This window comes from Chelonus insularis, unplaced genomic scaffold (assembly GCF_013357705.1).
Source record: "Chelonus insularis isolate UGA/USDA-ARS -01 unplaced genomic scaffold, ASM1335770v1 contig_35_pilon, whole genome shotgun sequence".
In the NCBI taxonomy this organism is placed as follows: domain Eukaryota; kingdom Metazoa; phylum Arthropoda; class Insecta; order Hymenoptera; family Braconidae; genus Chelonus; species Chelonus insularis.
Genome location: NW_023276524.1, coordinates 1,269,352 through 1,297,013, shown reverse-complemented (window position 1 = coordinate 1,297,013; position 27,662 = coordinate 1,269,352). Strand labels below are relative to the sequence as shown.

The 27,662-nt window shown below is 29.0% G+C and overlaps 1 protein-coding gene across 5 annotated transcripts in view; it reads right to left on the bottom strand.

Annotated features, from left to right (window-relative positions):
• LOC118067098 (growth factor receptor-bound protein 14-like) overlaps positions 1-27,662 on the bottom strand; it is a 395,959-nt gene that overhangs the window by 19,468 nt on the left and 348,829 nt on the right. For 4 of the 5 annotated variants that reach the window (XM_035083655.1, XM_035083657.1, XM_035083659.1 and 1 more), the window contains one exon: positions 25,926-26,033. In XM_035083655.1, the coding sequence (XP_034939546.1) occupies positions 25,926-26,033 (108 nt within the window). The remainder of the gene's footprint in view (positions 1-25,925; positions 26,034-27,662) is intronic. The other variant, XM_035083656.1, reaches the window with a different exon arrangement.

Here is a 27,662-nt window from a genome sequence, read left to right as displayed (position 1 = left end):
AATTGTAAGGGTATTACTTCACTTCCGGTGACATCAGAAGTGCAATTTAGTCGCCCATTCTTGTTCTACAATCTACACTTTTCAACCATGAAATCGTGCCAAATTTCAGATTTTTCGATTTAACCGTTCCAGTAGAATGCATGTTGGCTTGTGTGATAGACAGGCTGACATTCAAACGAGTGACACTCAGAAAACCATTTTTTTAAATTTTATTTTAAAGGTCTCGATGTGTAAAAATCCATCGAAATTCGTTAAAACCAATCAAAATTTTCATTCATCACTCAGCACATGGAAATTAAAAAAAAATATTAAATGGTTCGAGAACAAAACAAAACGGACATTTCACGATAGTAATTAATTTTTTTTGTTTCTTCAAACTATAATCAACGGTGCAAATTTTTGCTCTCGATATATATGAAGATAAAAATTTCATAAAATATAGATAATAAATTGGAAACATTGGAATTTAACAAAATAAATAAAATATTTAAATAATAATTAACTAAATAATCATAAATAACAATAGTACCAATGATAATTAAATAAATAATACTCATAATTTTATTGTTTTGAAATTAAATTGGTTGAAAGTAGATAGAATTGACAATAGACAGACACTACTGAAAATAGACAAAAATATTTATTAATTGTATCTTTGTACGTATCTTGTATATTAAAACAGAGAAGACTATGAATTAAATGGCAATTATTTAAGTGGAACACAAAAACACTATTCCAAAGTAAAGAACGAAAATCAACTTCATTTACAGTATTCACTGTTTGCAGTTTTAAGTATAGTCCTGCTTTAAACAGTGCTTGTTGAGTAATGTTGAGTTAGTAAGCACTTAATAATTTTTGAATATTTTGAGAGCATAAATTAGATTTTTATAAGATACAAAATATAAAGTGATGTTTTATTTCTGAGGTTGAAGAAAATTATTACTTCAAAAATGGTTTTAAATAGGATTTACACATCATTTATTTTTCAACAATAAAAATAAAACAATCAAATTCATTATTTAGCATTAATAGCTAAGACTAATCAAAAAGTTTTATATTCTATAGTTGCAGTGAAAATCTTTCGCATTTTCGCAATTAAAATGATATTACGTAATTTTCAGTTAATTTTAGTAACTAAAAGTTTGTTGTATCCAAAGTTTTGTTTATTTTACCTTAAGTAAGATGTAATTTTAAAATTAAAGTTGTAATAGGGGAATTTACATGAATGTCTACCGAGTGGAGAAACGTACATATCGAGCTGCGACGAAGTGGAAACGGTTGGTTAGTGTTTACGCAACCCTTGTACGATGCATTGTCACCCTCAGAATCTCATGTTGACGCTTTCCGTAGAGTACGAGTACACTTGAGAAAAAAATACCAAAGGTATACAATAGTCATGGCTTCACTTACCACCCTTGTACTCACACTTTTTTCATTCCTTTTATTTTCATCTCTTTTTCTCCTTCACTATACACCCATTTTTATCCGTTCGTGGACTTCCAATGCGTACATTTCACAACCCTTTACATCATATTCTATTTTCCAGACTTTTATTTTTTTTCTTCAACTATCAAGAGAATTTTTTTTTCATAAATCGAGCGACATTTTGTTGATTAAATTGTGCTTGAAGAGTTAATGTTGAGATTTTATTTCCAAGAAACTTTACGTTGGTATAGTATGAGAGGAAAAATTAAAAGTATATACAAAAATGAGGGGGAGATTTCAATTAATAGTAAACGACCGAGAGAAATTGTAATTAGAAACGATAAAACAGATGTACGAGCCATATAAGTTGACTTGGTAATTCCGGGCGTGTCGAATGGCCATAATATTAGATCGTAATTAGATTCCATAGAGTTTCCCGCGTTCATTGTGGCTGGATCACTGACGTTTCTATACTTTTTATATGTTCTTAAGTCAAATAAAAAATGATTATTAAAAGATCATAAGATATAATTAGTAATATTCCTGATAACGTTGGTAATTGTATTTTAAATTATTTATGAATTAATGTTTTTCCAAGTTTTTCTACGACGCAGAAAAAGTCTTTATCAAATTCAATTCCTCTTTTTTCCCCCTTTTTCATTTTTAACTTACAAATAAGTTTTTTTTCCAGCAAAATTGTGTTGCAAAATGGTAATATCTCTCAAAATTAATTCCAAACTATAAAACGCTTCTTTTGTATTCACTTGTTTTAATATTAATCTTTCAATTTTATTAATTAATCAATACTTTTTTGTCCTTATTTTATGTTTCACGAAATAAATTATATACTATTAAAGAATTTATTGTTATTCTTTCATGAAGAATATTAAAAAGGGTGAAGAAGATACTTCCTTAATTTATTTTTTCTTTCATTTTTTTTCCATATATCTTACTTGTCTCTGGCGAATATTTATTAATGAGAGTATTTTTAGAGCACAAAACTATTCTCTTTTAATGCAGGAATATATTTTCATGCGAAAAAAGTTCTACATCAAGTTTTCTTGGTGCCTGTTGAGTTCACAGACACAAGTAATTTTTTCCGAGTAGATATAGGCACGTAAATCATCTGGTTATTGACATGTCTAATTTACTCGATAGGTGTACGTGATATCAAGCTTCCAACATGTATATATTTATAAAGAATGATAGAAATATATATAACGTATGAAAGTACTTTTCAACTGATTATTGACATCAATGCACCTTTTAATTAGTTCAAATTGTCATCCTCCTATTTCTACATTAGATTGAATGTCACAGGTCAACTATTGACAGTTATTATTTAACACATGAAATATTAATTCAACTGCACTACCTTCTTTTATTCGGCCAAAGGTTTCGCAAAGTCCTTGATTTTTTTGCTAAAAAATTATCCGAAAATAAAATATACTCAAGACCTTGAATGAGAACGCAGTGCCACGTGTATCCTTCCCCCTTTGTTCTTTTTTTTTCGCATATTCATTATTCTGCTGCTCTTCTCCTTTTACGATCCTACTTTGCGGTCACGAAGCCCTTGACGGAATAAGGGATCCTTTTCATGATGGCCTTGACCGTGACCGGTTAAAACTAGTATACGTGATCGCCGATAGGAAGTCTCGAGGCGTTACGTCACCTGACCGGCTGCTCGACGACGCACAGAGGCTGCTGTTGCCTCACCAATTCCTTCGAGTTCTCCCCACATAACAGCTTACAATGATGAGTAAGAAAAACGCTTAAACTGCATCTCATTCGAGACATATATTTTTATTATAAGAGAGATTAATTTACTATTAAATTAAGCTTTTTTATTAACATTATCTACATTTTTTTTTGTCTGAATCGTTTGCATATATCATCGTTTCATCATAAATGTTTCGTCAGAGAAAATCACTCTTTAAACGATTACAAATGGGGATTATCTGACAGTATTAGGAAGTCTAACTTGTTTCAAGTTGAATTAAAAGTACACGAAAAGAATAGGAAAGTGGAATTTACTCTGCAAAACAGATTGGAAATTATACACCAATGTAGGGTAATATTAGTGTATTTAAAAGATTGAAATCAAATAATTGAGTGAAGATCACTCAAAATGAATGTTGTTCTCTCTTAAATGAATCAATAAATATTCATCGATTGTCAGTGCTAATTTAATTGCTAATTTATTTAGTGATTTGATTGGCATTGAAAACCTGTAAAAATTTATTCATCAATTGTAGTTTTTACTGATTCAGTTTAAAGGAGCTCACTGATTTCTGGTATCGAACTTATCACTAATTAAATCAATAATTGACTTGGCACGGAAAAACAATGAATGATTTAAAAAAAATAAATATCTACTCCTAAAATAAATCAGTGACAATCATTTACTGATTTCTAATTATAAAATCATTTCTAATTGAATTAATGTTATAAATATCGCTCTAAACAGTGAACATTCACTGATTAATATTAAAAATATTGCTTCGTAAATAGAACTGTAATACTCACATACTTATAATAGAACATTATTTGTTCTTTTAAAATAAAGCGACGATTAATTTACAGTATTTTTCTATAATTGTTAGATAGAATTAATACATGAAAATATTCTTCCTTGTAATTATAAAAGTCATGAAAGTACATTTATTAACTGTGAAATTCACAATTGAACCAAAAGATATGAAAAATTATTGGGCTGATACTTTTGAGCTCACTAAAAAAATTCAACCTAAATCCATTTTTCAGCATACTTCAACAGACTCATAACAACTAAAAAGTTGTAAAATTGAATTTGCAAAGTGATTTTAAAGTAAATAGAAAAATATAATATTAAAAAACCCGAGTAAAAATGATCAGTTTTTGGACGCGCCTAAAGGAGACTCAATTCGAGCCCAAATGATTTTTCAGGCTCTCAACGCGCCCAATTCAAGTCCACAATTCTTTTCCAAGCCCACAACGCGCCCAAATCAAGCCTAAAACTATTTTGCAGACCTAAAACACGCCCAATTGAAGCCCAAAAATATTTTCTAGGCCTAAAACGCGCCAAATTCAAGCCCATTTTCAAAGATCATATTCGACAATGATGACAATAAATTATTACAAATGTAAATTTGTAGCACCGAAAGTTAATTTGATGATAAGTTTTTATAAGAATTTTTTTTCCTTTATTTTTACTCGGGAAGGTATATATATTTTTCTAGAATAATTCACTTGAGGTTGACCAACTAAGTATTAAACCTAATCAATTTTAAAATCCGAAACATATTGAAAATAGGATTTAAAATCGAAATCCATTGAGCCATTTTAGAGAGATCCCTGACGAAAGATATATATTTCTTTGAATAAAAAAATTCGAGTTAATCAATATATTCAGAGGTAACTTAAAATTGGCAAAATTCTGAATAAAATATGCTAACCCACTTCTGAATTTAGAAAATATTCAAGACGATAAAATTCCAGGTTTTACGACAGAAAATTATGACAAGGGGGATACTTTTTTCGTCAAGTTTATGTATCTCTAGTGAAGGATTCTGGAATTGTCATAAAAGGAACTCAAATAGATTTATATTTTTTGTTGAATAAATAAATCATAAAAATCTTTTTAGACTTCCTTCTCAATAGACAAGACTTAGAATTTTAATTCTTGAACTGCACATGACTTCCACTAACACTGATTCTGAATGTACAAAGTTGATTTCATCTAGGAGCAATATTTTTCACCCTACAAGTTCATTTTCTATCGTTAATATGCAAAGAAGCGTCATGTAACTCATAATCATTTCAAAGACTGTAATATTCTTTGTATGATGATTACCTATTGAAATTTAATTTTTTATCCGGTTGATGCAAAGGAATATTTGCAAGTTCATTACTTTGCTTGGTTATTTTTTCAGTTTTATAACTATTTAAATACTTTTTTGTTCTAGAGATACATAATAGGCATGAAATATCATATACGGTTAAGACATGGACGATTTATGAGCAAATTTTCTACCTGATAATGCTGACATGAAATTATACTCTTGTAAAAGATAAAACTGCTGTTCGCTCTGATATATTGGCAGTGGAGGGAAGTAAAAAAAATTAAATTGCTGATGAGATGCTTAAAAATAATAAAAAAAAATAAATTAACTGTTGATTAGATAAATAAGAATAATAAAAAAATGACTTTTTTGTATTTTATACATTTAACTGCTTGTTGATAAAACTAATTGACTAATTATCATTCATTAGCTAATAAACTTTCTAATGAATTATTTTTAATTTCAATATTATCCACATTGCTTTTGAAGTGACATGAAAGTACCCCTATATGAGAGGAACTGTAATTATGTTTGATATATTGGCAGTTAAAGAAAGTAGAAAAAAGTGTCATAACTACTGATTTGATACTGAAACACAAATGTTCAAGACTTGAACAATAGAAAGTGCACATTTCTCATAGGTATATGTTAGCAAGCAGTCTAAATAGTATACCACTTGCAATTCACTTCTATGGTTCAGTGTATTATACAGTCTCACTATTACTCCATCTTTAGTGTTCTTGGCGTTACAACTTACACCACAACGATAATGATAATGCACGTAGACAAAAGACTGAGCAGAAGTGGGCGCGGTAATTGCTGGAATTACACAACTCAACTCAACTGAAGAAACGTTTAATAGAGCTCAGTCAAGTAGAGTGAAGGGTAAAAGAACGAAATAGGAAAACGGGAAGAAAACTGGTATAAAAGTCAGGAACAGAATACATTAAAGGTGGCAGAAAATATGACGAGAATGATTCGTTAAATGTAGAATGGAATAAATGGCAAATACTAGTCTAAGATCGGCTAAATGAGGGTTAAACGAAGTTGGACCATAGCCAATCTGAGCTTACATTGAGGATATTTATGAGCGACGCTAGAAAACCCATATGATTAAGGTCTTCAAAGTTTCTGCTTTAGATTCTACAGTGAGTAAGAAAGAGATAAAGACGATGACGATGAAAAGTAGAGAAAGAAATAAGAAGGAAGCGCACGTGGCAGCTCCACTGGCGATTTATAGACTTGCCCTTCGTTTCATCCGCATCCCATGAGCTGCTCCCTCGTTTTCTTTTGGGTTGTAAATCGTCCTGAAAAATAACTACCCTACGCTGCTGGCACTTTTCCTCAGTGATGCTTTGCTCATAAATTTACCGTCAAATCGAGTGTGATAAAATTGATATCGTGAATTAACGAGAAACCATAGAAAATTATTGAGTAATCAACTATACATGCCAGAAAAATGTTACACAACGCTCAGGAAAAAAATCATTTTTACTCTTTTAAACTGAATTGGTTATTTACTGGTTTTCTTGTGATAATTCACTTTAAATCCAAGATGTGCTATAGTAAACTTATCTACACGTGTTCAATGTTAAACTCCATAAACAAAATACAAATTTTTACACGCCTTGAAGTGTATTGGAAATGATTACTAAGTTCTATACTTTGTGTGTAGCAATTTAACATTGAACACACTTGAGGTATGTCATTTCAACGCGCCTTCGATTTACAGTGAACCCAATTATTGATTTACTCTTTTGAAATCAATCGGTGAATCAGTGAATTCTCTTTAACAGAATCAATGAAAATTACCATGAATCAGTAATTATTTACTGGTTTTCAATATCAATCCAGTCAGTGAATATTCACTGATTTGTGTAAAAAAGTCTGTAAAATATTGTAAAATAATGAAATAATAGCTCATAAAATAATTTAAATGAACGAAAAGTTTATTAAAATGACAACAGAGATTTGTATAATTATAGACAGACGTCTGATGTGCTCTAGTCTCAGTTGTAAACTAACACAATTCCACAGATTTACAAGTTGAGTAAGATTGATTTATTAGTAAATTGATTTTACCTTAGAATGATTCTTCACTAATTAAAAATGATACGTTTGTCACTAGTATATTAATCAGTTAATTTTCACTGACCATCATTAATTATCTCTGGAATTAAGTGTCTAGATTAAATAAGATGTCAAATTTTTTTTTAAACTAGAAAGCAAAATTATCGTATCTATTTGTTACTTAAAAAACTAGTGATAGAACGAATAGAAAATGTTTCAATTTTTTCAATAATAACTAGAAATGATATCGAACTATTCGACGAATCATTTTTAAAAAATTATAATATTTAATGATTAAAATATAATCTAGATTTTTACAAAAGAATAAATTAATATTTTTTTTCATATTTATAACTGAAAAATCGAAATTATAAGTTGTAAAACTTCAAAGTTACTAGAATTAATAGCTTTTCGAGAGAAATATGTCAAATCATATAAATTGTACAATTTATAATTGTTTATAACTAGTTTATGACTCATTGATGATTTTCCCTACTAGGAAATTATTGAATTTTTTGATCAACTTAATCTACCTTCAGTAAAAGTATTATCTTACCAAATTAATTCTATTAAAATATATTGACAACTCATATAAATATTAAATAAACATGATACTTGAGAAACCAGTTAATGGCAAACTCGTTTTAATTCTAGCATAAGGTTTTTGAATCAAAATGCAGCAAACGATTCTGCGCAAGAGTTGTATTATAGTGTGAAAACAGTTCTTCTCTCGAACTTGTTTATTTTCAACTCAAAAGAAAATAAAGAAACGAATAAGAGGAAACAAAATAAAAAGTGAGATTGAAATGCAAAGAATACGGTAAAATAGATAAAAAGAGGCAATGCAAAATAATTTGATATTATATTGAATAGTGAACTGGAATACAGCTCAAATTGTATGTATTTTCTTTGTTACTTTACTTCCTAAAGAATTTGTTTTATACGTATATTCATTTTAAATGAAATTCGCGTTCAAACATTGACAGTATCTTTTTGATAGCAATAGAGACTGTTTATTTCATATAGCATGCTATACTGAATCTTCAAAAATATATTGTATGGCATTTTTCCAGAGATGACAAACACTAGAACTACATTCATCGATAAAAGCTGACCAGTCATATTCGAAAGTTTAGCTATCTTTATTCGTCCTGTCTCACATTTATATTGTTATCACAATCTACAAAAAAATAAAGAATGAAGTTTTATTGTTGACAATCAAAAAACTTAACGACTTTTTTTTCTTTACAAAAAAAATTTCTACATGTAGAAATTCTTCTTCTGCAGATGTGTACTCTTATGTCATAGACAAATTGGTATTGGAATTTATTTTTTGTTATTACCCGAGTCAGAATTTTACTCTTATTTTGCCGCTGAACCTCCTGAATTCAGGAGCATCAGCGGGAAAAAATTATTTTTTCGTATAAGAAAAATAATATAAAATATTTTATATATATATATGTTTGTGGAGTATTTTATTTTTCCATTATATAGATAAAATTTTTCTAATTATTAAACTGTCTATCAACATGTAAAATTTGAAAATATCCTTTCAGGATTATTAGTCCTCTGAAAAAAATTAAATAAGATTTTGGTGTTTAAAAGTGCCTACAACAAACCTGACATAAATGAAATGCCTGACAAGAGCGTACATTGTTTACTTAGTCTGTGTAATATGTCTGATTTTACTCAATGCTTAGAGATTTTCCGCTAGCATGATGTAATCAGTGAAACGGATAATTTTAAAATGACCTCGTGTTAATTACTCATTGCTATTATACCCATCAGAAAAGGTTTTTTAGCAATTTTTTTATTTATTACGGTAATTGATGTCTCGTAAAAATATCAAAATTACAAAACGAATACAAAGTATTAATGAGATGAACAGAACTTTACTGATGGCGGCTCTTTGAGATTGTTTTTTTTTTATTAAGATAAAAAAAATTATATTTTAATAACGGGTTGTTGCTTTAATCTTAATTTTTAACTATTTGTATTATTGAAGTAAAAAACAACAAATAATTTTACGAAAGAACATGAATCATTTGGATGAAAAAATTGGATTTTTATTGCCTAATGTATTATTACTTAAATAAAACAAATCATATGATAATCACTGTTTTCAAACAATTTTTACTGATTTATAAGAATAAACTACAATGATTGAAATTTGAAATAGCACTACATGTGTGTCGAAAATCATTTAACAATAAGAATAAATCTTCATGTAAAAATTTTCTTTTTCAAAACTGTTCTTCAAATTAAAACTTTAAAAAATTGTTCTGTTATTAAAAAATCTTCATTTATTATTTTGTAAAGCATTTATAAAAGTATTCCTCCAAAAATTTATTTGCTTGTAAACAAAAGAACAACTTTTTTTTTACAAGAAACCATAAATAATGATCATAAAATGGTGAATATATTAAAAATGTCTAAAAACTTCAGTTTCTTTTTTGATATGATTTATATCTTCAAGGCAAGTAATTGTAAAGATTATTATTTGTTAATAATTTTCTATTTGTATATATCTTTCTATAATAATAATAATTGCAGTAATCCAATTGAAAAAAGTATTTTTTTTTATGTAATATATCCTATCGTGTTTCGAATCTTTAACAATACTTATCACATTAAAAACCAATTTTCTTCCAGCTCACATTTTATCACGACTCATCACTTCTTTTGCATTTAATTGAAAAATACCTCAATTATTTATAGTTAATCTGCTTGTAAATCCAGCAAAAGTGTTAGTATCAACTGTTCATTTCATAATACTTCCTAGAAAGTTTATTCGCACGATGAAAGTTTGAAAGGTTTTGTCTCTCGAAATATACCCAGGATGATATGGCTCTGATTATTCTTGAATAAGATATAGAAGTTAGCGAAGACAAGTATTATCTGTAGGCAAGTACGAAAGAGAGATGTATGTGATGAGACTAGCCTTGTATTATGTAACCCCCTGTCAGGAGCGATTAGATAATGATAATCGTAAGTTACACAGGAAGTACGCGCCTATGTCGGAAGCCCGTAATCGGGTCCAGCATGTGAGCTAACAAACCACGTGCGTACGCTGATGTGTCATGAATTTCCACTGCATTGCAGGTTCTCTTGCGATTGATATAGACATACAATCACGATAATCCCTGTGTGAGCTTGTCCAATATAGTAATACGAGACAAATGATTAATATGTACGTGGGTGGGGCATTCAGATAGAATGCAAGTTTGACCTTGGATTTGTGAGCAACTGTTGTAGGTTTATGATACATATGTATATGAGTGGGAATGAAAACGCATGTAATATAACGTACCTTTTTGAACGAGCAGGAGTGAGTGAGAAGGAAAACAAACGTGTCGACTGAATGGGGAAGGAGTTGTTCAATGTCAAGGTTGGATATAAGCGCAGGCGCGAAAGTTCGTAGCTGCACAGCCTAGCAACCCAGTGGCAAACGAGAAGGTGATGCATCCATGGGGAAATGTTCACAAAGGCCATACGGGGATATGTCCATATCGATTAGGTCTTCGTTCAATCTCGCGGAGGGTGGTTTTGATACCAGGCATTAACGTGCAACGGAGATGAGATGAAACACGTCCTTTGAATATGTTTCATAGATATGTTACGTTTACTGCTCATTATGAATCTATAATTACTTGTAATTATTGATCAACTTACATGAACAAATCACCCTAATCTGTAAAAAGGGTAACTTTTCTATTGGAAGTAATGAAACTGAAGGGTTTTTATCCCTTTAATCTTTCGAATGTAAAACTTTCATTTTATCACCTTAGAATCACGTATTACAATTGAATGAACATTTTAGAAAACGCTGAGAATTTGTTTCTTACATGTGTTGGATACATAAAACTGAGACATGATAGGTGGAAGTGAATAGTCTCTACTCGAATTTACGACTTCAAAATTAAAGAAAAGTGCTTGTTTTAATACGGTCTAACAATTTACTCAACTTTGCAAGTTCAAATTCAATCGGTATTTTAATTTATAAATACATATAAATAATCTATTCAATTGTTGTTAATAAGATCTACACTTAGTCGTCTTCTGTTGTTTAAATTAGAGAAGTTATTATCAGAGATAGGATAATTGTCAATGCACATTATGAGTGGGATGTTTTAAATATGTAACAAAGACAGTTATAAACATGTTAGTGATGGTAGTGGTTATTTATAAAAAAATAAAGAGGCCAAATGACACAATAGATTGAATGTGACTGCGTCTGAAGAGCTTTTATGATTAACTAATTAATTATCTCGATTAATAAAGGTCACGTTTTCATTGTACAATGTCTTTATAAAAGATATTATTATCCTTAAGTAAAAGCCTCTTCATTCAAGTAGTGAAGAGATTTAGAGTAATATTTTTTTTAATTAAATTTAAATTTATTGACAGTTTTGTCCGATTTTATCGATCTCTTGCTTCCTATAAGGGTCTTCAGAATATACACTAACTTGAAATAGAAAAACGCACCTCGACTCAAACTAGTTTAGTCAATACAGGTGGATTTTTCTACCAAAATTTTTTTTTGTGTATCGATACAAAAAACAAGTGTACATTTTAAATTATTCCTCTTTGAAAATTATTCAATATTTAAATATAGATTTAATTAACTTTGAATAACAATAATGTGATTATCAATCAAAACCTGATGAAACGTGAAGACAAATAATTTTATCAATTGCTGTAGATAATATTGGATGATTAAAAAAAATTGAATAATTATTGAACGATTCTTTGAAAAAACCAGGAAAATACTTATCGACTTATCGAAATAGTAGTATGATGATGAAATGATAGATAATTAAATTCCAATGATGTCTAGGTAGACAATGAGATAAACCATCAGATAAATGGATGTAAATTTAACTCAATTAATAAAAATTTTAACACGTGGCATTTTTTATTCAGATAACTTTGATAATGTACTAAAAAAACGTACTATAAAAATTATTCACTCCTCATAATGATGTTGATAATTCATTGATCAATAGATATAAAGATAAAATAAATGATAACAATTTTCAATTCTATAAGATAAGTTGATTTTAAATTATTAATGCTATCAAATAAATCTATTCGTTTCTGTTGTCTATTGTAAGAAAAATTTTAAAACCATTTTAACAATCAGTGAATTATTTACTATAGTTATAATGGATAATTTATTTTGCGATAAGTTTTGTTTTAAACTCATTAAATTCATTAGTTTACATTCCATTTTCTAGAGCTGTTTTATCTAGGAATAATGGAATTCAATAAAACAAGCAAAATCAGCAATACATGAAATTATTGCAGAACCATTAATTTAGTGTGTACAGAATCAAAGCTCTGTATTTCATGCGGTTATTTATTTTTATACTTTGTTGGTCGTATTTGATTATTTTACCAAGGGTTTTTCCTCATTTCAAGCGATAATGCTTGACAAAAAAAGAGAAGAAGTAGATGAAGAGAAAAGTAGAGAGTTATCGGATTCCGTAGTCTACAGAATGCACATAGACGAATTCATTGTTGAGTAAAAAAGCCAGTTAAACTTTTTTTTATTTTTTCTTCTATGTTTCTGTTGCTTTCATTTGTACTTCCCATATTTCCTAGTTTTTTTCAGTGCTCAGATCTTCGTTAACGGTGAATGTGCTTACTCGTCAACAAGTAATATAAAATTCTTTTTTGTGCTTTCTAAAAAGCTCCCAATAATTTTGGCGAGTGAATGCGCATACACACACACACGTAATTGCCACTTCTTTTTAAGAATCATTCACAATCGTCCAAAATGAATAAGTCTCTAAGTGCCTTGGATTAATATGTTTTAAAATTTATCTACTAAATATCTTTGATGTAGTGAGTCTAAAGTGTGTAATTCAATAGGTTTTATTTATTATACTCTAAGTAAAAGTTGGGATAAAAATTGGACTGAAGAAATTAGATAATAGTCACTGAAGCAAGTCATACAACTTAAAAAAGTAATAATAAGGTTACTTCTGATATAAAAGTAATAAACAATATTTTAAAAATTGGAGTAAGAATTTTACTCTTATTTTGCCGCTGAACCCCCTAAAAATCTATATTTTCTCACTGAACCCGCTGAAAAAATTTATTTTTGCCGCTGACCCTGCTTACTATACTTTATTTGAAATAAAAATTTTTGTCTTCATCCAGAATATCTATGCGTTTTCCATAATTATTATGAATTTATTAATGAAATATATATTATTAAATTAGTTCTATCAACATTTGACGATTAAAAATTATTTGTAGTGATTTAAAATAATTTCTAATAGTTAGTAATGGTGAGAAAATATTTTCTATGAAATTTGATTGTTTATAACAATACATTATTATAGTTAATATGATTATTTTATTACAACCGAGTACAGAATGTTTTTATAAACTATTTTTAATAGTATTCAGTTCTTTTAATTAATATTTATTAAAAAAAAAATTATTAAGTTACTTTTAATAATCAGTGATTATTAATTGCAACTTTTAAATATTTTTTTTATTATTGTGTATATTTTAATTAATTTTTCATTAGAAGATTGAGTTACCATTAATAGTATTTTATTTATAATATTAATTATTGTGGATTTAAATAAGTAAAAAATTCACAAATTCGACGCAGCGCAGTAGATGCAGGAACCTGGACTCGATCTCTCAATGTCAAGCAAAATTTCTCGTGTACAGAACTTGGATGGGTGACCGCCGGGAACACCAACGATTACTCTCTACTTCCTGCTAGACCCCCTGAATGAAAAAATCCCACTGAAGCCCCTGAATTTTTTAAAAATATTATGCCGCTGAAGCCCCTGAATCGGGAATTATGAAGGGGGTTCAGCGACAAAATATAAAAATATTTCATATTATTTTTCTTATACGAAAAAATAATTTTTTTCCGCTGATGCTCCTGAATTCAGGAGGTTCAGCGGCAAAATAAGAGTAAAATTCTGACTCGGGATTTATTAGAATATATACTTTTTATGAGAAGTTATTTAACTTATCAAATTACATTTAAATTGCTTTTTAATATTATATTAAATAATGTTAAAAAAGGAGTCAAATTAGGGAAAAAAATTTAATTTATAATAGGAAAAATTGAAATGATTGTAGTAATCATAAATTCATTGGCTTTATGACCAAAAGCTTCAAACAGAAAAGTATAACGGAGAAGAGATTTCCTAGCATTAGAGCTCATCTTTTTCTACTCTGCAATTTGTTCATAAACCTCTGCTCATTTACGATTGCCATCGCGTCTTCTTCTTTGTAGCAGCATGAGCATTATAATTTATATACCTTTCAGTAAAACTGCCAGTCAAGTTTTTTACGCTAACCGTATACTTTTTAGTAAAAAAGTTTTTCAGTGAAGTTAAAGATATATACTATTGGAGAAAAGAAAAGTAGAAAGAAATGAAAAAAGAAAACCACAAATTACCATCGATAAAGAGAACTGTAAAAACTTTCAACAAATGTTATTTTAAATTTTGCTTCAGATGACTTTTGCCGTTGTCTTTTTTCAAGTCGTTTAAATAAGAATGTTATGGTTACGTTACAACTATAATGAGGGGAAAAAAGAAAAGATTGTTTTTGTCGCTATTAACAGACAGAAAATTTGTCTGCTTCGAACAATAAATTTAGAGAAGTTAAATAATTCCAGAAAGAGTAGAGAAATGTTTATAAAAATTTTCAGTTACATTTTTTTTTATGATAATAATAAAAAAAATGTAGATGAAAGTTTGATTTATTAAACGCAATGGTTAAATATTTTTTTAGATAAAAATTAATGTGTGTATAGTGTTCATAAGGTAATTACAGCAATTCATATTGATAGACTTTCATGAACATGCGAAAATATATGGGATATTTACACAGAAAAAAAAACACAAAATGTAAATAAATTATTCACCATGTAAATAGCGAAATACTAATATTACTCTCAAGAGAAACATGAAATATGGAGGAATTTTCATTGGTGAATTATTTGTTTTTTTTTTCTGATGCATTTCAATATTATCAGTTAAAAAAGTCAAGAGACCCTCGAAGAGTGCTCATTTTTTTAAATTTACACCTGGATAAAAATGATCAGTTTTGAGGCGCGCTAAAAGGAGGTTTAAGTCGAGCTCAGAAGATTTTTAAAACTTAAAAAAAAAAAACAAATAAATTGTTATAAAAACTGTCATTTAGACTTAAAGTGGGCGCCTTCTAAATTTAGGTGTGTATTCGTCTTGTTTTGGAAACTGAAAATATTTTCAGGTTCAGATTGGGCTTCAATTAGATCTATATTGGGTTTTTTTTCCATGTTGGGTGTGTTGTAGACCTTTTTTGGGCCTATTTAGTTATACTTAAGAAAGCTATTGAAAAAATGAATTACCTTTCATTATTTACTATTGCCGTATTTTTAATTTTACTGAAAGATTAAATTATATACAATAATTTATGCTACAATTTTTGGAAAAATTTGAATCCTACACGCAGAGAAATGTATAGTAAAAATTACCCTAAATTTTATGGTAATTTGGTGACACTGCAGGGTGACGGTAAAAATTACTGTGCACATTGTTAAATTTACTAAACTGCATAGTAATTTTTAGGGTGAAATTAGAGTAAAAATAACTATGCAGTTTAGTAAATTTAACAATGTGCACAGTAATTTTTGCAATGTATATAGTAATTTTTACCGTCACCCTGCAGTATCACCAAATTACCATAAAATTTAGGGTAATTTTTACTATACATTTCTCTGCGTGTATTTATGAATTTACATATATCTATGAAATTAGCTAGGAATCGAAGTATATAGAAAAAATGAGAGACTTTTTTTATTGGTTATTTTATTTAGGCGGAAAATTTAAAAAATTAATAATTCCCATTGTATATCTACGGCACGCAGTTTGTGCACGCTAATTTCTAGTATAATTTAATTTAAGAATATTGAATTAATAAAAAAATACAGACGCCCTCTTCTATACTCTATGTTTAAAGTATAACTTTCATGTCACGTTAGCGTTGAATATGGTAATATTGATGCAAGCATGGATCTTATTTACGTCAAAGACGACGAAAAAATTTTTAACTTATTTTTCTTCATAAAAATGTACACAAATGAAAACCATTCATCTACTTAAGTAATAGATAAAGGAGCAAAGGTGTGTGAAAAAAAAACTGTAAAAAAGTAATTAAGCATAAATTTCAACGATAAAGTTCAAGATAAAAATACGATTATCTCTGAAAGCAATAGATTGCACATTAAAAAAAAAAGAAAATGATGAAAAATTAAGACAAGCAATGATAATATTCCAATGATTTATTTTTGTTGTTTTTCTTTTTGTTTTGACTCTTTTTTCACTTCAGCGTGTCTTTAAGTTTTGCGGCTGAGTAAAGAAACCAGACGTTTCTGAGTTGAGTAGATTTCTCGAGAGGATAATCGAGATAATCGAAGACGAAACTCATTTCCTCAAAAGAAGTCGGATCACGTTCGTCGAAAGAACGATCGACCCGCGCACTTGACAATCTCATCTTTCCCAAAAGACATCTTGAGTTTTCTTTTTTTTTTTATTTTATTTTTTTTATGCTTCCAATAAAGTATAGTCAGTGTTCAAATTCCCCTTAAAGTCAGTAAGAAATCCACAAAGAGACTGCACTTACACGGAGGAGCTTGAATTTAACTACACTCTAAGTTATTCGCAAATCTTCTAGAAGTTAGTTGTTATCAGCAGTATTTGAGAAATGGAGGAATCTTCATTTTCTTTTTTTTTAAGAAGAAACAATAGAGAAAGCCAAGAAGACTGAACAAATAATGTCTGGACTCCTTAGCATCCATTGACCATTCAAGAGTAAATGACCTTAATTCTTTCAACTTTTTTTTCACTCTCATTATCTTTAATTTCATATCTGAAAATCGATAATCAAACGTCTTAAGAGCAGAATTTGCATTTTCTCTTTGAAGAGCATTTTAACAATAAGATTATAATCATTTTTAGATTCTTAAGGATAAACGAATTTTCATTAGAACTTCAAAAATATTCAGAGAATTGAAAATATTTTCCTTACGTTCAGGAAAAACATTTTTTTCTGTCTCCATCAGATCTTATTGTTAGAATATTTGAAACGAATAGTATGCACGAAGAGAATTTTTTCACTAACTGTAAGTCCACGTTTCGAAGTTTAGATATAAAAATATTTTTTTTCGATAGTAAATTCTAAGTTCTTGTAAGTAAATTTGATACTTAAGAGGTGTTTGAGTAAAATAATTACTTACGACAACCAAAAATTCACTGTTGAACAAAAATATTTTTATTTCTAAACTTCAAAACGTGTACTTGTCACTTTTTATTACTTACAGTTAGTGCAAAAATTCTCCCCGTGTAGTAAACAGACATGAATTGATAAAAGCAACAAAAAACGTTGTCATTTGAAATACATTATCACATCACTGTAAATCAAAGGGTGTAAACTAATACATCTAGAGTGTTTTCGATATAAAATTTTTCATACACCAACAATTGATTTTAACCAGTAATCGACGCAAATATTTTTTTCAGCAATATTTTTAAATTAAACTGTGGATTATTCGAAAAATTTTAGTTGAAGTAACAAAATAGAGCATAAATTGAAAAGTAACACGCAATCGGATATTTTATATTGGAAAATGATAGAAATTGGCCATTAAAATATTGAAATTGTCAATTAATGAATAATAAATAATTAAAATTCTAAAATTTTAGATTACTTGATTATTGACTGATTCGAGCACAAAAATTCTGGATTATTCGGTAATTATTGATATGAAAATACAAATTTAAAAATAAATTAAAATGACGACTACTGGAAGATTTTATATGATAATTTAAAATTGAACATACTTTAGATGTGTTATTTCTATACACTTTGGATTCACAATGAAGCCTGAGATGTTTATATAATAAACTCCATCAGTAGGTAAGTGGTAAACAGGGTAGTAAAATATCCGTCAAATACAGTACAAAGGAAACAGTGAAATCCTTCAACGCAATTGGAAACAAAATTAATCATTCTTTAAACTGTTAAATATAAATTTTAAGGAATAGGTTTTTGTTTAGTTTTTTTAAGGTTTTCTTGTTCATAAATTGTGGTTTTGATATGTTTAAATCAATAAAATAATAAATTTAAATTGATTTGCATATTCAAAAATTTATTACAAGAACAAATGCAATGCATAAAGTAAATTTTAATTAAATTCATTTATTAATATATTTAATTATTTAAATTAAGCAGCTTAACGTTGAATAAATTATCATTTATGTAAAACAAATAAAACAAAAAATAATCTCTCTATTTTAGATATAGAACAAACATAGGTAGTGTAATGAAAACTCATAATCAAAGTCTTGACATTATAATAAACTGTTAATTTAATTTCCAAAATTGAAACACCAAAACAAAGTTGAATAACATTGATTTTTTATACATATGTATAATTTTCACACATCATTCATTTAAGTCCATGTGCATTTTTGGTTTCTCAATTTTCCTCTATAAATCTCTTGTGTAGTGGAACCTGGGCTTACGAGACAATAGAAATAAAGAAGAGGGAAAATGTTTTCAAGGTGAAGAGGTTGATAAAAGGAGAGGTGAGATCGAGCTGTGTTCTCAATGGGGTCGTAAAGTTAAATTAAAAATTTCCATGCGCAACGCGAAGTCGTGGCATCGTCATGGAGAACAGTGAAAAGATAAAGAGATAAAAAAGAAGAAGTTAGAAAAGAGAATGACGAAGGATTATTGGTAGCACAACGTAGATGCCTGGTGCCATGAGTCTCCTAATGTTAGAGAGGAGATTAGGTCGGTTTAAGTTCGAATCCTCTCGATAATGCAACCAGGCTTTTGCCATACCATCTTGTAAGTAGAACGAGAAGAGCTCGAGAAGGTTCAAGAATGCCAGCCCAATTACCGCACCTCCGACCGAAGGAGTCGCCTATTCAGTTTCCCGGGTCGGACCGGAAAATTATTAGGACTCGGTGGTAAGGGAAGCAAGAGGTCCTGGAGTTCTGAAGGAAATGAGACAAGGCCACACCGGCGACTGGTCGATAGTTTCTATAAAGCTAATATTTATCTCCTTTGCTTGTTCTTCATCATTTGCGTAAGGTTTATCATCATTTTAAATAATATCTCTATTGGAATTAACTCCGCAAATCATTTTATATGGCTTTTTCAAGTCCACTGTTATAACAAGCAATTTAATGAATGTATAAAAGCTAGCAATAAGCCGATTAAATTTAGAAAACGTAGGTGTTGTTGGTTTATTTATGGAATAAATATCTGAAAATTATCAATAAAATCACTATGAATACAATCTAGATCCTGATGTATTCAATCAGAAGCATCATAACTTTTGCAAGTTTGTAAATTCCTTTTTAATTATAGCTAGGACTTTGGTTGAGTTTTTTAAAAAACACTTGTAATATTCAATATTTATCTTCACTTTTTTACTACAAAATTTATTCCTCTGAATACAATATAGTGTTTTATTAATTGATTGAAAATCTGTGAGATATCATTTTTTGAAAAATTGATTGGCGGATATCGTCATAATTGCGTCATGTTTGTTGGCTTTTTATTCGTCATTTAATTGGTCGTTGAATTTATTGACGGTAAATAGCTTTTATTTGAATTTTGTTAATTCGCAAAGAATGTTCTTTGTGATATGTTATTTTTATTTTTCAATCAGATTTTATTATATTTATATTATTTATGGTATTTTTTATGTTAATATTAAAATGTTTTATTATGAGGATTGTGTGCGTTTGATGGAAAAAATAGTGGAACATGTTCACTATGGTGCGCTATCAACCTATAGTACATTAAAAAAAAAATATTGTAGGAGAAATCCAAAGTATAGCTGAAGCAGATTGTTATGACAGCTATCCTTATATCTATTCTAATTATGTGGGTAGCTATTATAACTATTTATAGGCAGCTGCCACAACTATCTCAATCTTATGAGCAAGTGTAGTACTGCTATAGTAGCAATACTATGTTCAAAGTTAGATGATTAATTTAAGGGGCACAGTATTGTTCTTATGACTATAAATGTTTTTTCAAAGATAATTTTTACTATTCCAAAAAAAATTCAATTGACTAAGTATCTTTCTTAATGAACTTTTATTATTATTTTTAAATCCATAAAATGTTTTCTAACTTAATAAAATAATTCACTTTGTTTGTTCAGTATTAATGTAAATAATTTTTTCCAAAGGCAATATATAACTGGACTTTGAATAAACACTTTCTGAATGCTCTAAGTGCATTGCTCTTCAAGCTTTTACATTTCACGCACAATGTTTAGTGTGTTTTGAATATTTTATTATCACTTTGTGTTAATTTTACTCTCCGGCAAATTTATATACATATTTTTTCCGAATACAGAATTTTGAATGAAACATTGTTAACACGTAATCTCTTAAATTTAAGCATTGTATAACGCATTCGAATTTGCAGTGAACTCATGAAGAATGAAATGAATTTCAAAATCTGCATTCAATACAGCTCAAAACTACCAATACCAATAAAGATCGTGATACCAAGCTTGAAATCATCTTGAATACATGAGAAGACTCAATGGTTCATAGAAAGAAAAAATTTAATGTCAGAATATGAGAAAAACATACGAGAAGAAATGAAGGTCAATAAATAAGAAAAAATAACCAATAAGTACGTGTATCACATGTACAAGTATGGTTTATGATTATTTTTATGACTCAGCATTGGATTGCAAAATCGCAACCCTCTACTGTCACTACAAGAACTGTATAAAATCAAAATAAAAGGAAGAAATTGTTCAGGATGATGAAAGGGGTTGGTTGAATAACGTAAGCAGGTACCACACTAAAAAGGGAAACCGAACTAAATATTTGTGTGGACCAAAAATACCAGACTAGATATACTCTATTTCTATACATTGGTCTACAATTTGTCTGTAAATTATATACACATAAACCCATATAGCTTTAAGTATTTGTATGTATGTAGTGTATAATATACATATATATATATATATGTACATGTTTCGTTTCTCATATTCTCTAGCCCTTGGTTATGCTATATGTCCCCAGGAGAGAGCGAAATGCCCGTTCTCCTACGGTAGATATACCTATGAAGTGTAGCGGGGTGGAGAGAAGCACAGCTAGACCGGTCGATAGTTCGCGCGTAGCAACAGCCGGCCGGGCTTTTTTACCCGACTTTTAAAACCGCTCAGTGCGCCACTGCACCGCACTCTTTTTCATCCCTTCGCTCTTGTCCACCACTCTCTCTTCTTGTGATGTTCGGACTATGTACTCTTTCTTCTTTTCTTTTTTCAACTAAACTCGAGGCCTGCTGCGCGCTCCGATGCCGCACCCCAATAGCTCGTTCGATGGTACGTGAAAAATCGACAAAAGGAGTACAGAAGGAATGACCCATCGTAAGTGATAAAAAGAGGGCGTGCATGTGAGTTAAAGATAGATGGAGAAAATTGATACCAATTGGTGGGTCACAGGTTCCATACTCTTTAAAAATGAATCAGTAAAGATCGTTTCAAGTCAGTGATTATTGATTGATTATCAGCACCACATCTATTGATAAAATCAGGGATGTATTACTGATTAGATCAATGATTAACTTGGAAGATAGTTAATGATCGCTCATTTTAAATGATTTCGTTATTTTTGTCATACAGATCTTTAGTTCACGATGAATAATATAATTTATGACCATCTTGGTATGATATTAATTGAAGAAGACATTACCAAAAAAGCTAACTTATTATCCATGTGAATTTACTTCAATAGTCTTGGACAGAAACAACAAATTCAGAAGACTCAAAAAAAAAATCTCAACTACTTGGCCTATCATCAGGATTCATAAGGTGAAAATCAAAAATTTTCTCAATACTGTTGGATTATAATCAATAAATATGCAAAGACCATCAGAGTTATTAATTGTATTTGATAAAACTTATAATTCATTCTTTATTGGAACTTTATTGGAACTTTATTGGTACATGCAGAAAAATTCTCTGAGTCAAGTATCACAATCTGAATCAAGATGTTAATGTTTTTTTTATTGATGTACGTTAATAATCTTTGATAATGTTTTTAAAATTTCTTTGATTCTTGTAAAAATTAATTCAACATCTATTCGCTGTTTTTCACTGTCAAATTAATTACTGATTTAATCAGTAGTCGACTTGAAACTGGATATCAACGAATATCCACTGATTACTAGTGATTTTAAGTGATTAAATTTGGAAAACAACTACAGTCATATGCAATACAATTACTAATATCAAACCTTGTTTTACAAAAAAGTATAAAATTGTTCTCTGAAAATGAATAAGCTAATATTCCCTGAATATTGGTAACTATTTACTGATGGCATCAGTTCTAGACATGCTTTCGAAAATTGGTTTTTTGTAAGTGAGAAATCAGTTAAATCAAATTTCACATAGCAATTTAGTATACTCAGAAAAGAGAATGATTGATGCTAAAGATATATTCATTCAATTTAACTTATAATTTATCTAAATACTTTTCATAAAGTACTGTTTTATTTATATATAATTACCATCCCATCTTAGGAATATCATGAACAATGTATTGATTTGTTGATCAGAAAAATATTATTTGGCATAAAATATGATTTACTAGAAATATAAAAATCTCTTTAATCATTGGAAGGTTCTTGTGAATATCTAAATTACTAGCCAGCCTTATAGATTAAATCACCATTCTACTGAAAAGAAACTGTTAGTGATTGTTGTCATAACATAAGTACACTATTCAATGGAGTTATTGGAAAAAGCATGAAATTATTGATAAATCAAATAATGAAAATCAAACTGATTTATTGAAAATGAAAAAGATTAGAAGACATTAAAAACACTATCACTAATAAAATTTAATAAATGTCATTAAAAAGTCTTTTTTGAATATTACAATTTATTCCAAACATCATAAACAGTTTTTCATTCATAAATAGACATAATAATTCTGGAATAATTTATTTATATTATCGAAAGCTGACATTTTCAATAAATAAAAAAACCTCTTGGCAATTTCTTGGTAAGATTCCGTTAATTCCAGTAAATTTATAGAGCCAATTTATAACTGAAATTAATGGTATTAAATACAAAAGGAGTAGTAATGAAGAATCAATGGTATTTAAATCGTATTTAGAAAGCTTAAATTACAATCCGTTCAACGTTGGTTGCTATGTTCTATATCTACATATATTACCACCCCACCATCGTTTTCAGTTCGTCTCGATCGTTAAAGGAAATACGACGTCTAACGGCTCTGAAAGCATCAGCAACGGCCGTCAAACTTTAACGACTCAAGAGCTACTGCAAGCAGGCTGTTAAATGCAGATGAGCTGATATGGTGCAACGACGAGAAACCGTCTCGTAGACAGGATAAAGGATAAGTGAAAGAAGAGTGCTTCGTGGTCCGGAGACAAGAGGAAAGAATCATAAAATGAGAGAGATAGGTACTTTTAAGGAGAAGAAGATTTACTTCAGGGTCGAGCGTCACCATTATCGTCCTCTCACGTTGGATAATATAGCCATTTTGGATGTGTGCACTTTGCCAATATATTTCCTCTTCGCTTTGTTATAAAACGAAATTTTTAGTGATGATATAGATCCAAGTATTAGTCCACTGAAAAATATTATCTGTCACATAGATATCTATTATCAAAATTTATAACTTTAAAATTACTACGTAGTGCTTTGATACTTTTTTAAGTACGCTAGATAAAAATTCATTGCTTAATACCATAATAAATTTTCAATACTTTTTTTTCCTTAAAACAAGAACTTACAATTCTTTGTTACTTTTTATTGATATAATCTCTTTAAAAGGTTTTATCGTAATATGTGATGCTGATTTCTAATTAAAAATCATATTTCAGTTTGTACCACTAAAATTCAATTATTCATGTGGCCACAAGTAATGCAATTGACCTGTATTATTTGAATCATAATTTGAAATGTCACTGATAATAACTCGTATTATGCATTCAGAATCATTAGGAAGGGAAAATAGTCGTAATAACTGACACTGAGTTTTATTTATCAATTTTCATGTATTACGATTATTATTCATATTTGATCAAAATATTTTCTTGGTATCAAAATGAAATTGGTAAACATCAATTTTTTAAATAATTTATTATTATATTCAAATTCTTGTTTTTAATGTGCTTCTATCAATAACTAACCCTTCAATCTGTCTGCTTTTTGCATCTTAGAATAGACCAGTGATATTAATAAGACATAGACTCTATAGAAGTTGAAAAATAGAGTTTTGTCAGTAAAGCTTTGATGTCAAAAACAAAATATTTCATTAATTAAAAAAATTTTTGTTATCATACTGTCATTTAAAAAATCTCAATATTTATTATTATTTTATTTCTTAAAAATGTACCCATTTATGTTGAAAAGCTTCAACATCAACAAACGTAATCACTTCTTTGAGATATGTCAAAACTGTTTATTTGAAAAATCGAACCAATTACCATTAGTTTCAAATGAAAAGTATATTGAATAAAAAGATATTTATAAGATTATTTATAAGATTATTAAAAATTACTATTAAAGCTCGTTTGCTTCTTTAATTAATGAGAAATCTGTCTAAAATTGCTTTAGGTACAGAATTGGGTCATTTCTTGCCTAACGTTGGACTAAGGTTAATAAAGTACATTGGCTCAACATTAAACAAGAATTGAAGTAATCTTCGATCCTACAAGATTTAAAATATGATGAAAAATGTTAAAAATGGTAAAGCATCAAAAATTTAATCAATATTATTTTACTCCATAAAATTGTTTCAAAAAAAAACTACTGTTAAATGGTTGGTGATTTAAAAGATTAAGTAAAATTTTGAATTTTCCATTAATTTAGCGATATCATTATTCAGCTGAGCGAGGATAAGGAGCAGTAGTTCAGAAAAGTACGAACAGTCTGTAACTTTGATACCGTCCAGTCCTCGCTGGTGAGCTAAGTAACGAGGAAAGTTTCCCTGAGAGACCACTTTCAGTAACTCGATTTCCGACAACTCGAGGTCAGACTTCAGCAAGATTGCGCCGAACCTCAAAGATACGATAACGATTGATCACGAGAAGCATCATCAGAGACTATCTTTATTCATTGTTCTATTAGTTTATCAGATTTTAAACATTAATTACCAAGATATTGAATTATTTCAGGTGCTAAGTTTATGATAAATTATATATCATCCTTCAAATAATTGATTTATAAAAAGAAATCAATACTTTTAGTTTAATTTTGGAACAATCTTTAATACTTATTTAAACAAAGTAGCAACTTCTCTGCCTGTCTTTCATTCTACATCTTGAGGTATTAGTAAAAATCAATTATCAAGAATACTTTGGCATTTGATTCATAGATTATGCAAGCTGCGATAAGTATGGGTGTCTGTGTATAAGTTGTTAATCATTCAATTTATGCTCGAATATTTCAAAGAATTTTATGATCTTCACCTCACGGTAAGTACTCGTCACTACTTTCTTTCATTTTTGGTATTATTTATAGGAATAGCTTTACAAAAATAGATAAATTATTAATGATAAATTACTTACGTTGGAGACATTGTACGTCCTGAATTGCTCCTTGCCACTGTTAGCATCAGTCGTTGGTTCACTTTTATTTTTGAAAGCTCGATAGTTGTCTTTAAGCTGTTTACCGTACTGCAACAAACGCAGATATTTCTGTAACTTAACTATTTACTTCATTTTTTTGATTGTTGGTTAAGATTATAATAAATTTTTTAACAATTTTTAAAAGGTTCATTCTATTCTAAATAATTAGTGAATTATTCATCAAGAGGTGAGGGAAAGATTTTCAATGCAATTATATTACATCAACTTTGGTTATTATATTTATCATCCTGATCATCCTGATTTTTCTAGTATGACGTAACTACCGAATGTTGATGAAATTATTGCAACTCCAAAATTGATGTTACTAATCAATTATCATTATTTACTGTGAAGTAACTCCTCGTTGAATACCGCTTCTCTTTAATTATTCAAATAAATACATCATCTTATAGCAAATAACTGAATTAAAAAAAAAAACTGATTCAATTTTTTAGAAATGGTTCTCTATGTACAATTAGTGGTCTAAGTGCGAATCAGAAGGCCCAATCGAGACGAAGAATAATTCCAAACGCACATACGCACACACAAACACACACAGACGGCCATAATTTATATATTATTGGTCTAATTTTTATCTTTCACATTATGCATTCTTTACTAATTACTTAGTTTTTGTTGTAATTTAAGTGAATTATTTCTGTTATAACTATGACTTACACCCTTATTGAATTTTGTATCCTTTTGAACATTAAAGATTAAACATTGAATCAATTTCTTGTTTCTATAATTTACAATTAACCCTTTTTTGTAATTTCACGATAAAATTTTTAGTAAATTTTTAATAAATATTTTTTATTTCGTACAGAAGAATTAATTAATAAAAATAAATAGATGTATAAAGCTAATAAATAAATAGAATGGTGGTATTATTCTTCACTTGCTTAATATAATTAACCAGAAATGCATTTACGAGTTATCAATTACATTGTCCAGTGACTAGTCTAGTCATACTAGACTAACGTACACCGAAGTATTATGTAATTTATCGACGAATGGTTTATTACCCGAGCTTTGTTGCTAGGTGAATGGTTTCCTGATTAGTGCATGGCGTTGCTAAGGTATTATCTTACATGAAATTGGAATTAACACAGATTCAAATAAAAAATTAATTAAACTTGAAAAAAAAAAAAAATAATAACGGAAAATGTGAAGAGTGACAAGTATTTTAATTTGAGTGCGAGATGTTTTTTTTATCTGAAGAAATATCAGCAACGGGATTTGTTGATATAGCTCTAGGGCATGATGAGAGCTGTCGCGACGTTGAATTTTTAGAGTCCTTCACGAAATACTTGGCTGAGATGAAACCCGAGTACCCTAGCTGTATCGAACTAGAGCTAGAATGTGAGTTCTTTTGCTTTTTGTTTTATTTTTTACGTAAGTTGTCATTATAAGCGTCAAGTGTTGAAAGGGGAAGGTTTCACTTTGCCAGTATGCCCACCATGATACTTGAATTTTACTTTACTCCGGGGGGAAAAAACAAATTAAAAAAGGTTTTTTTCGTATACATACATGTTATAGCATCGAAACTATTGCTTAAATGTATGATTTAATTATTTTAAAATACTTTAGACAAAAAAAAGTTACCAATGTAATGTGATTAAAAATTTTAATTAAAACAATTTTATTGCAGAAGAAAAAAGAAAAACTAATATTATT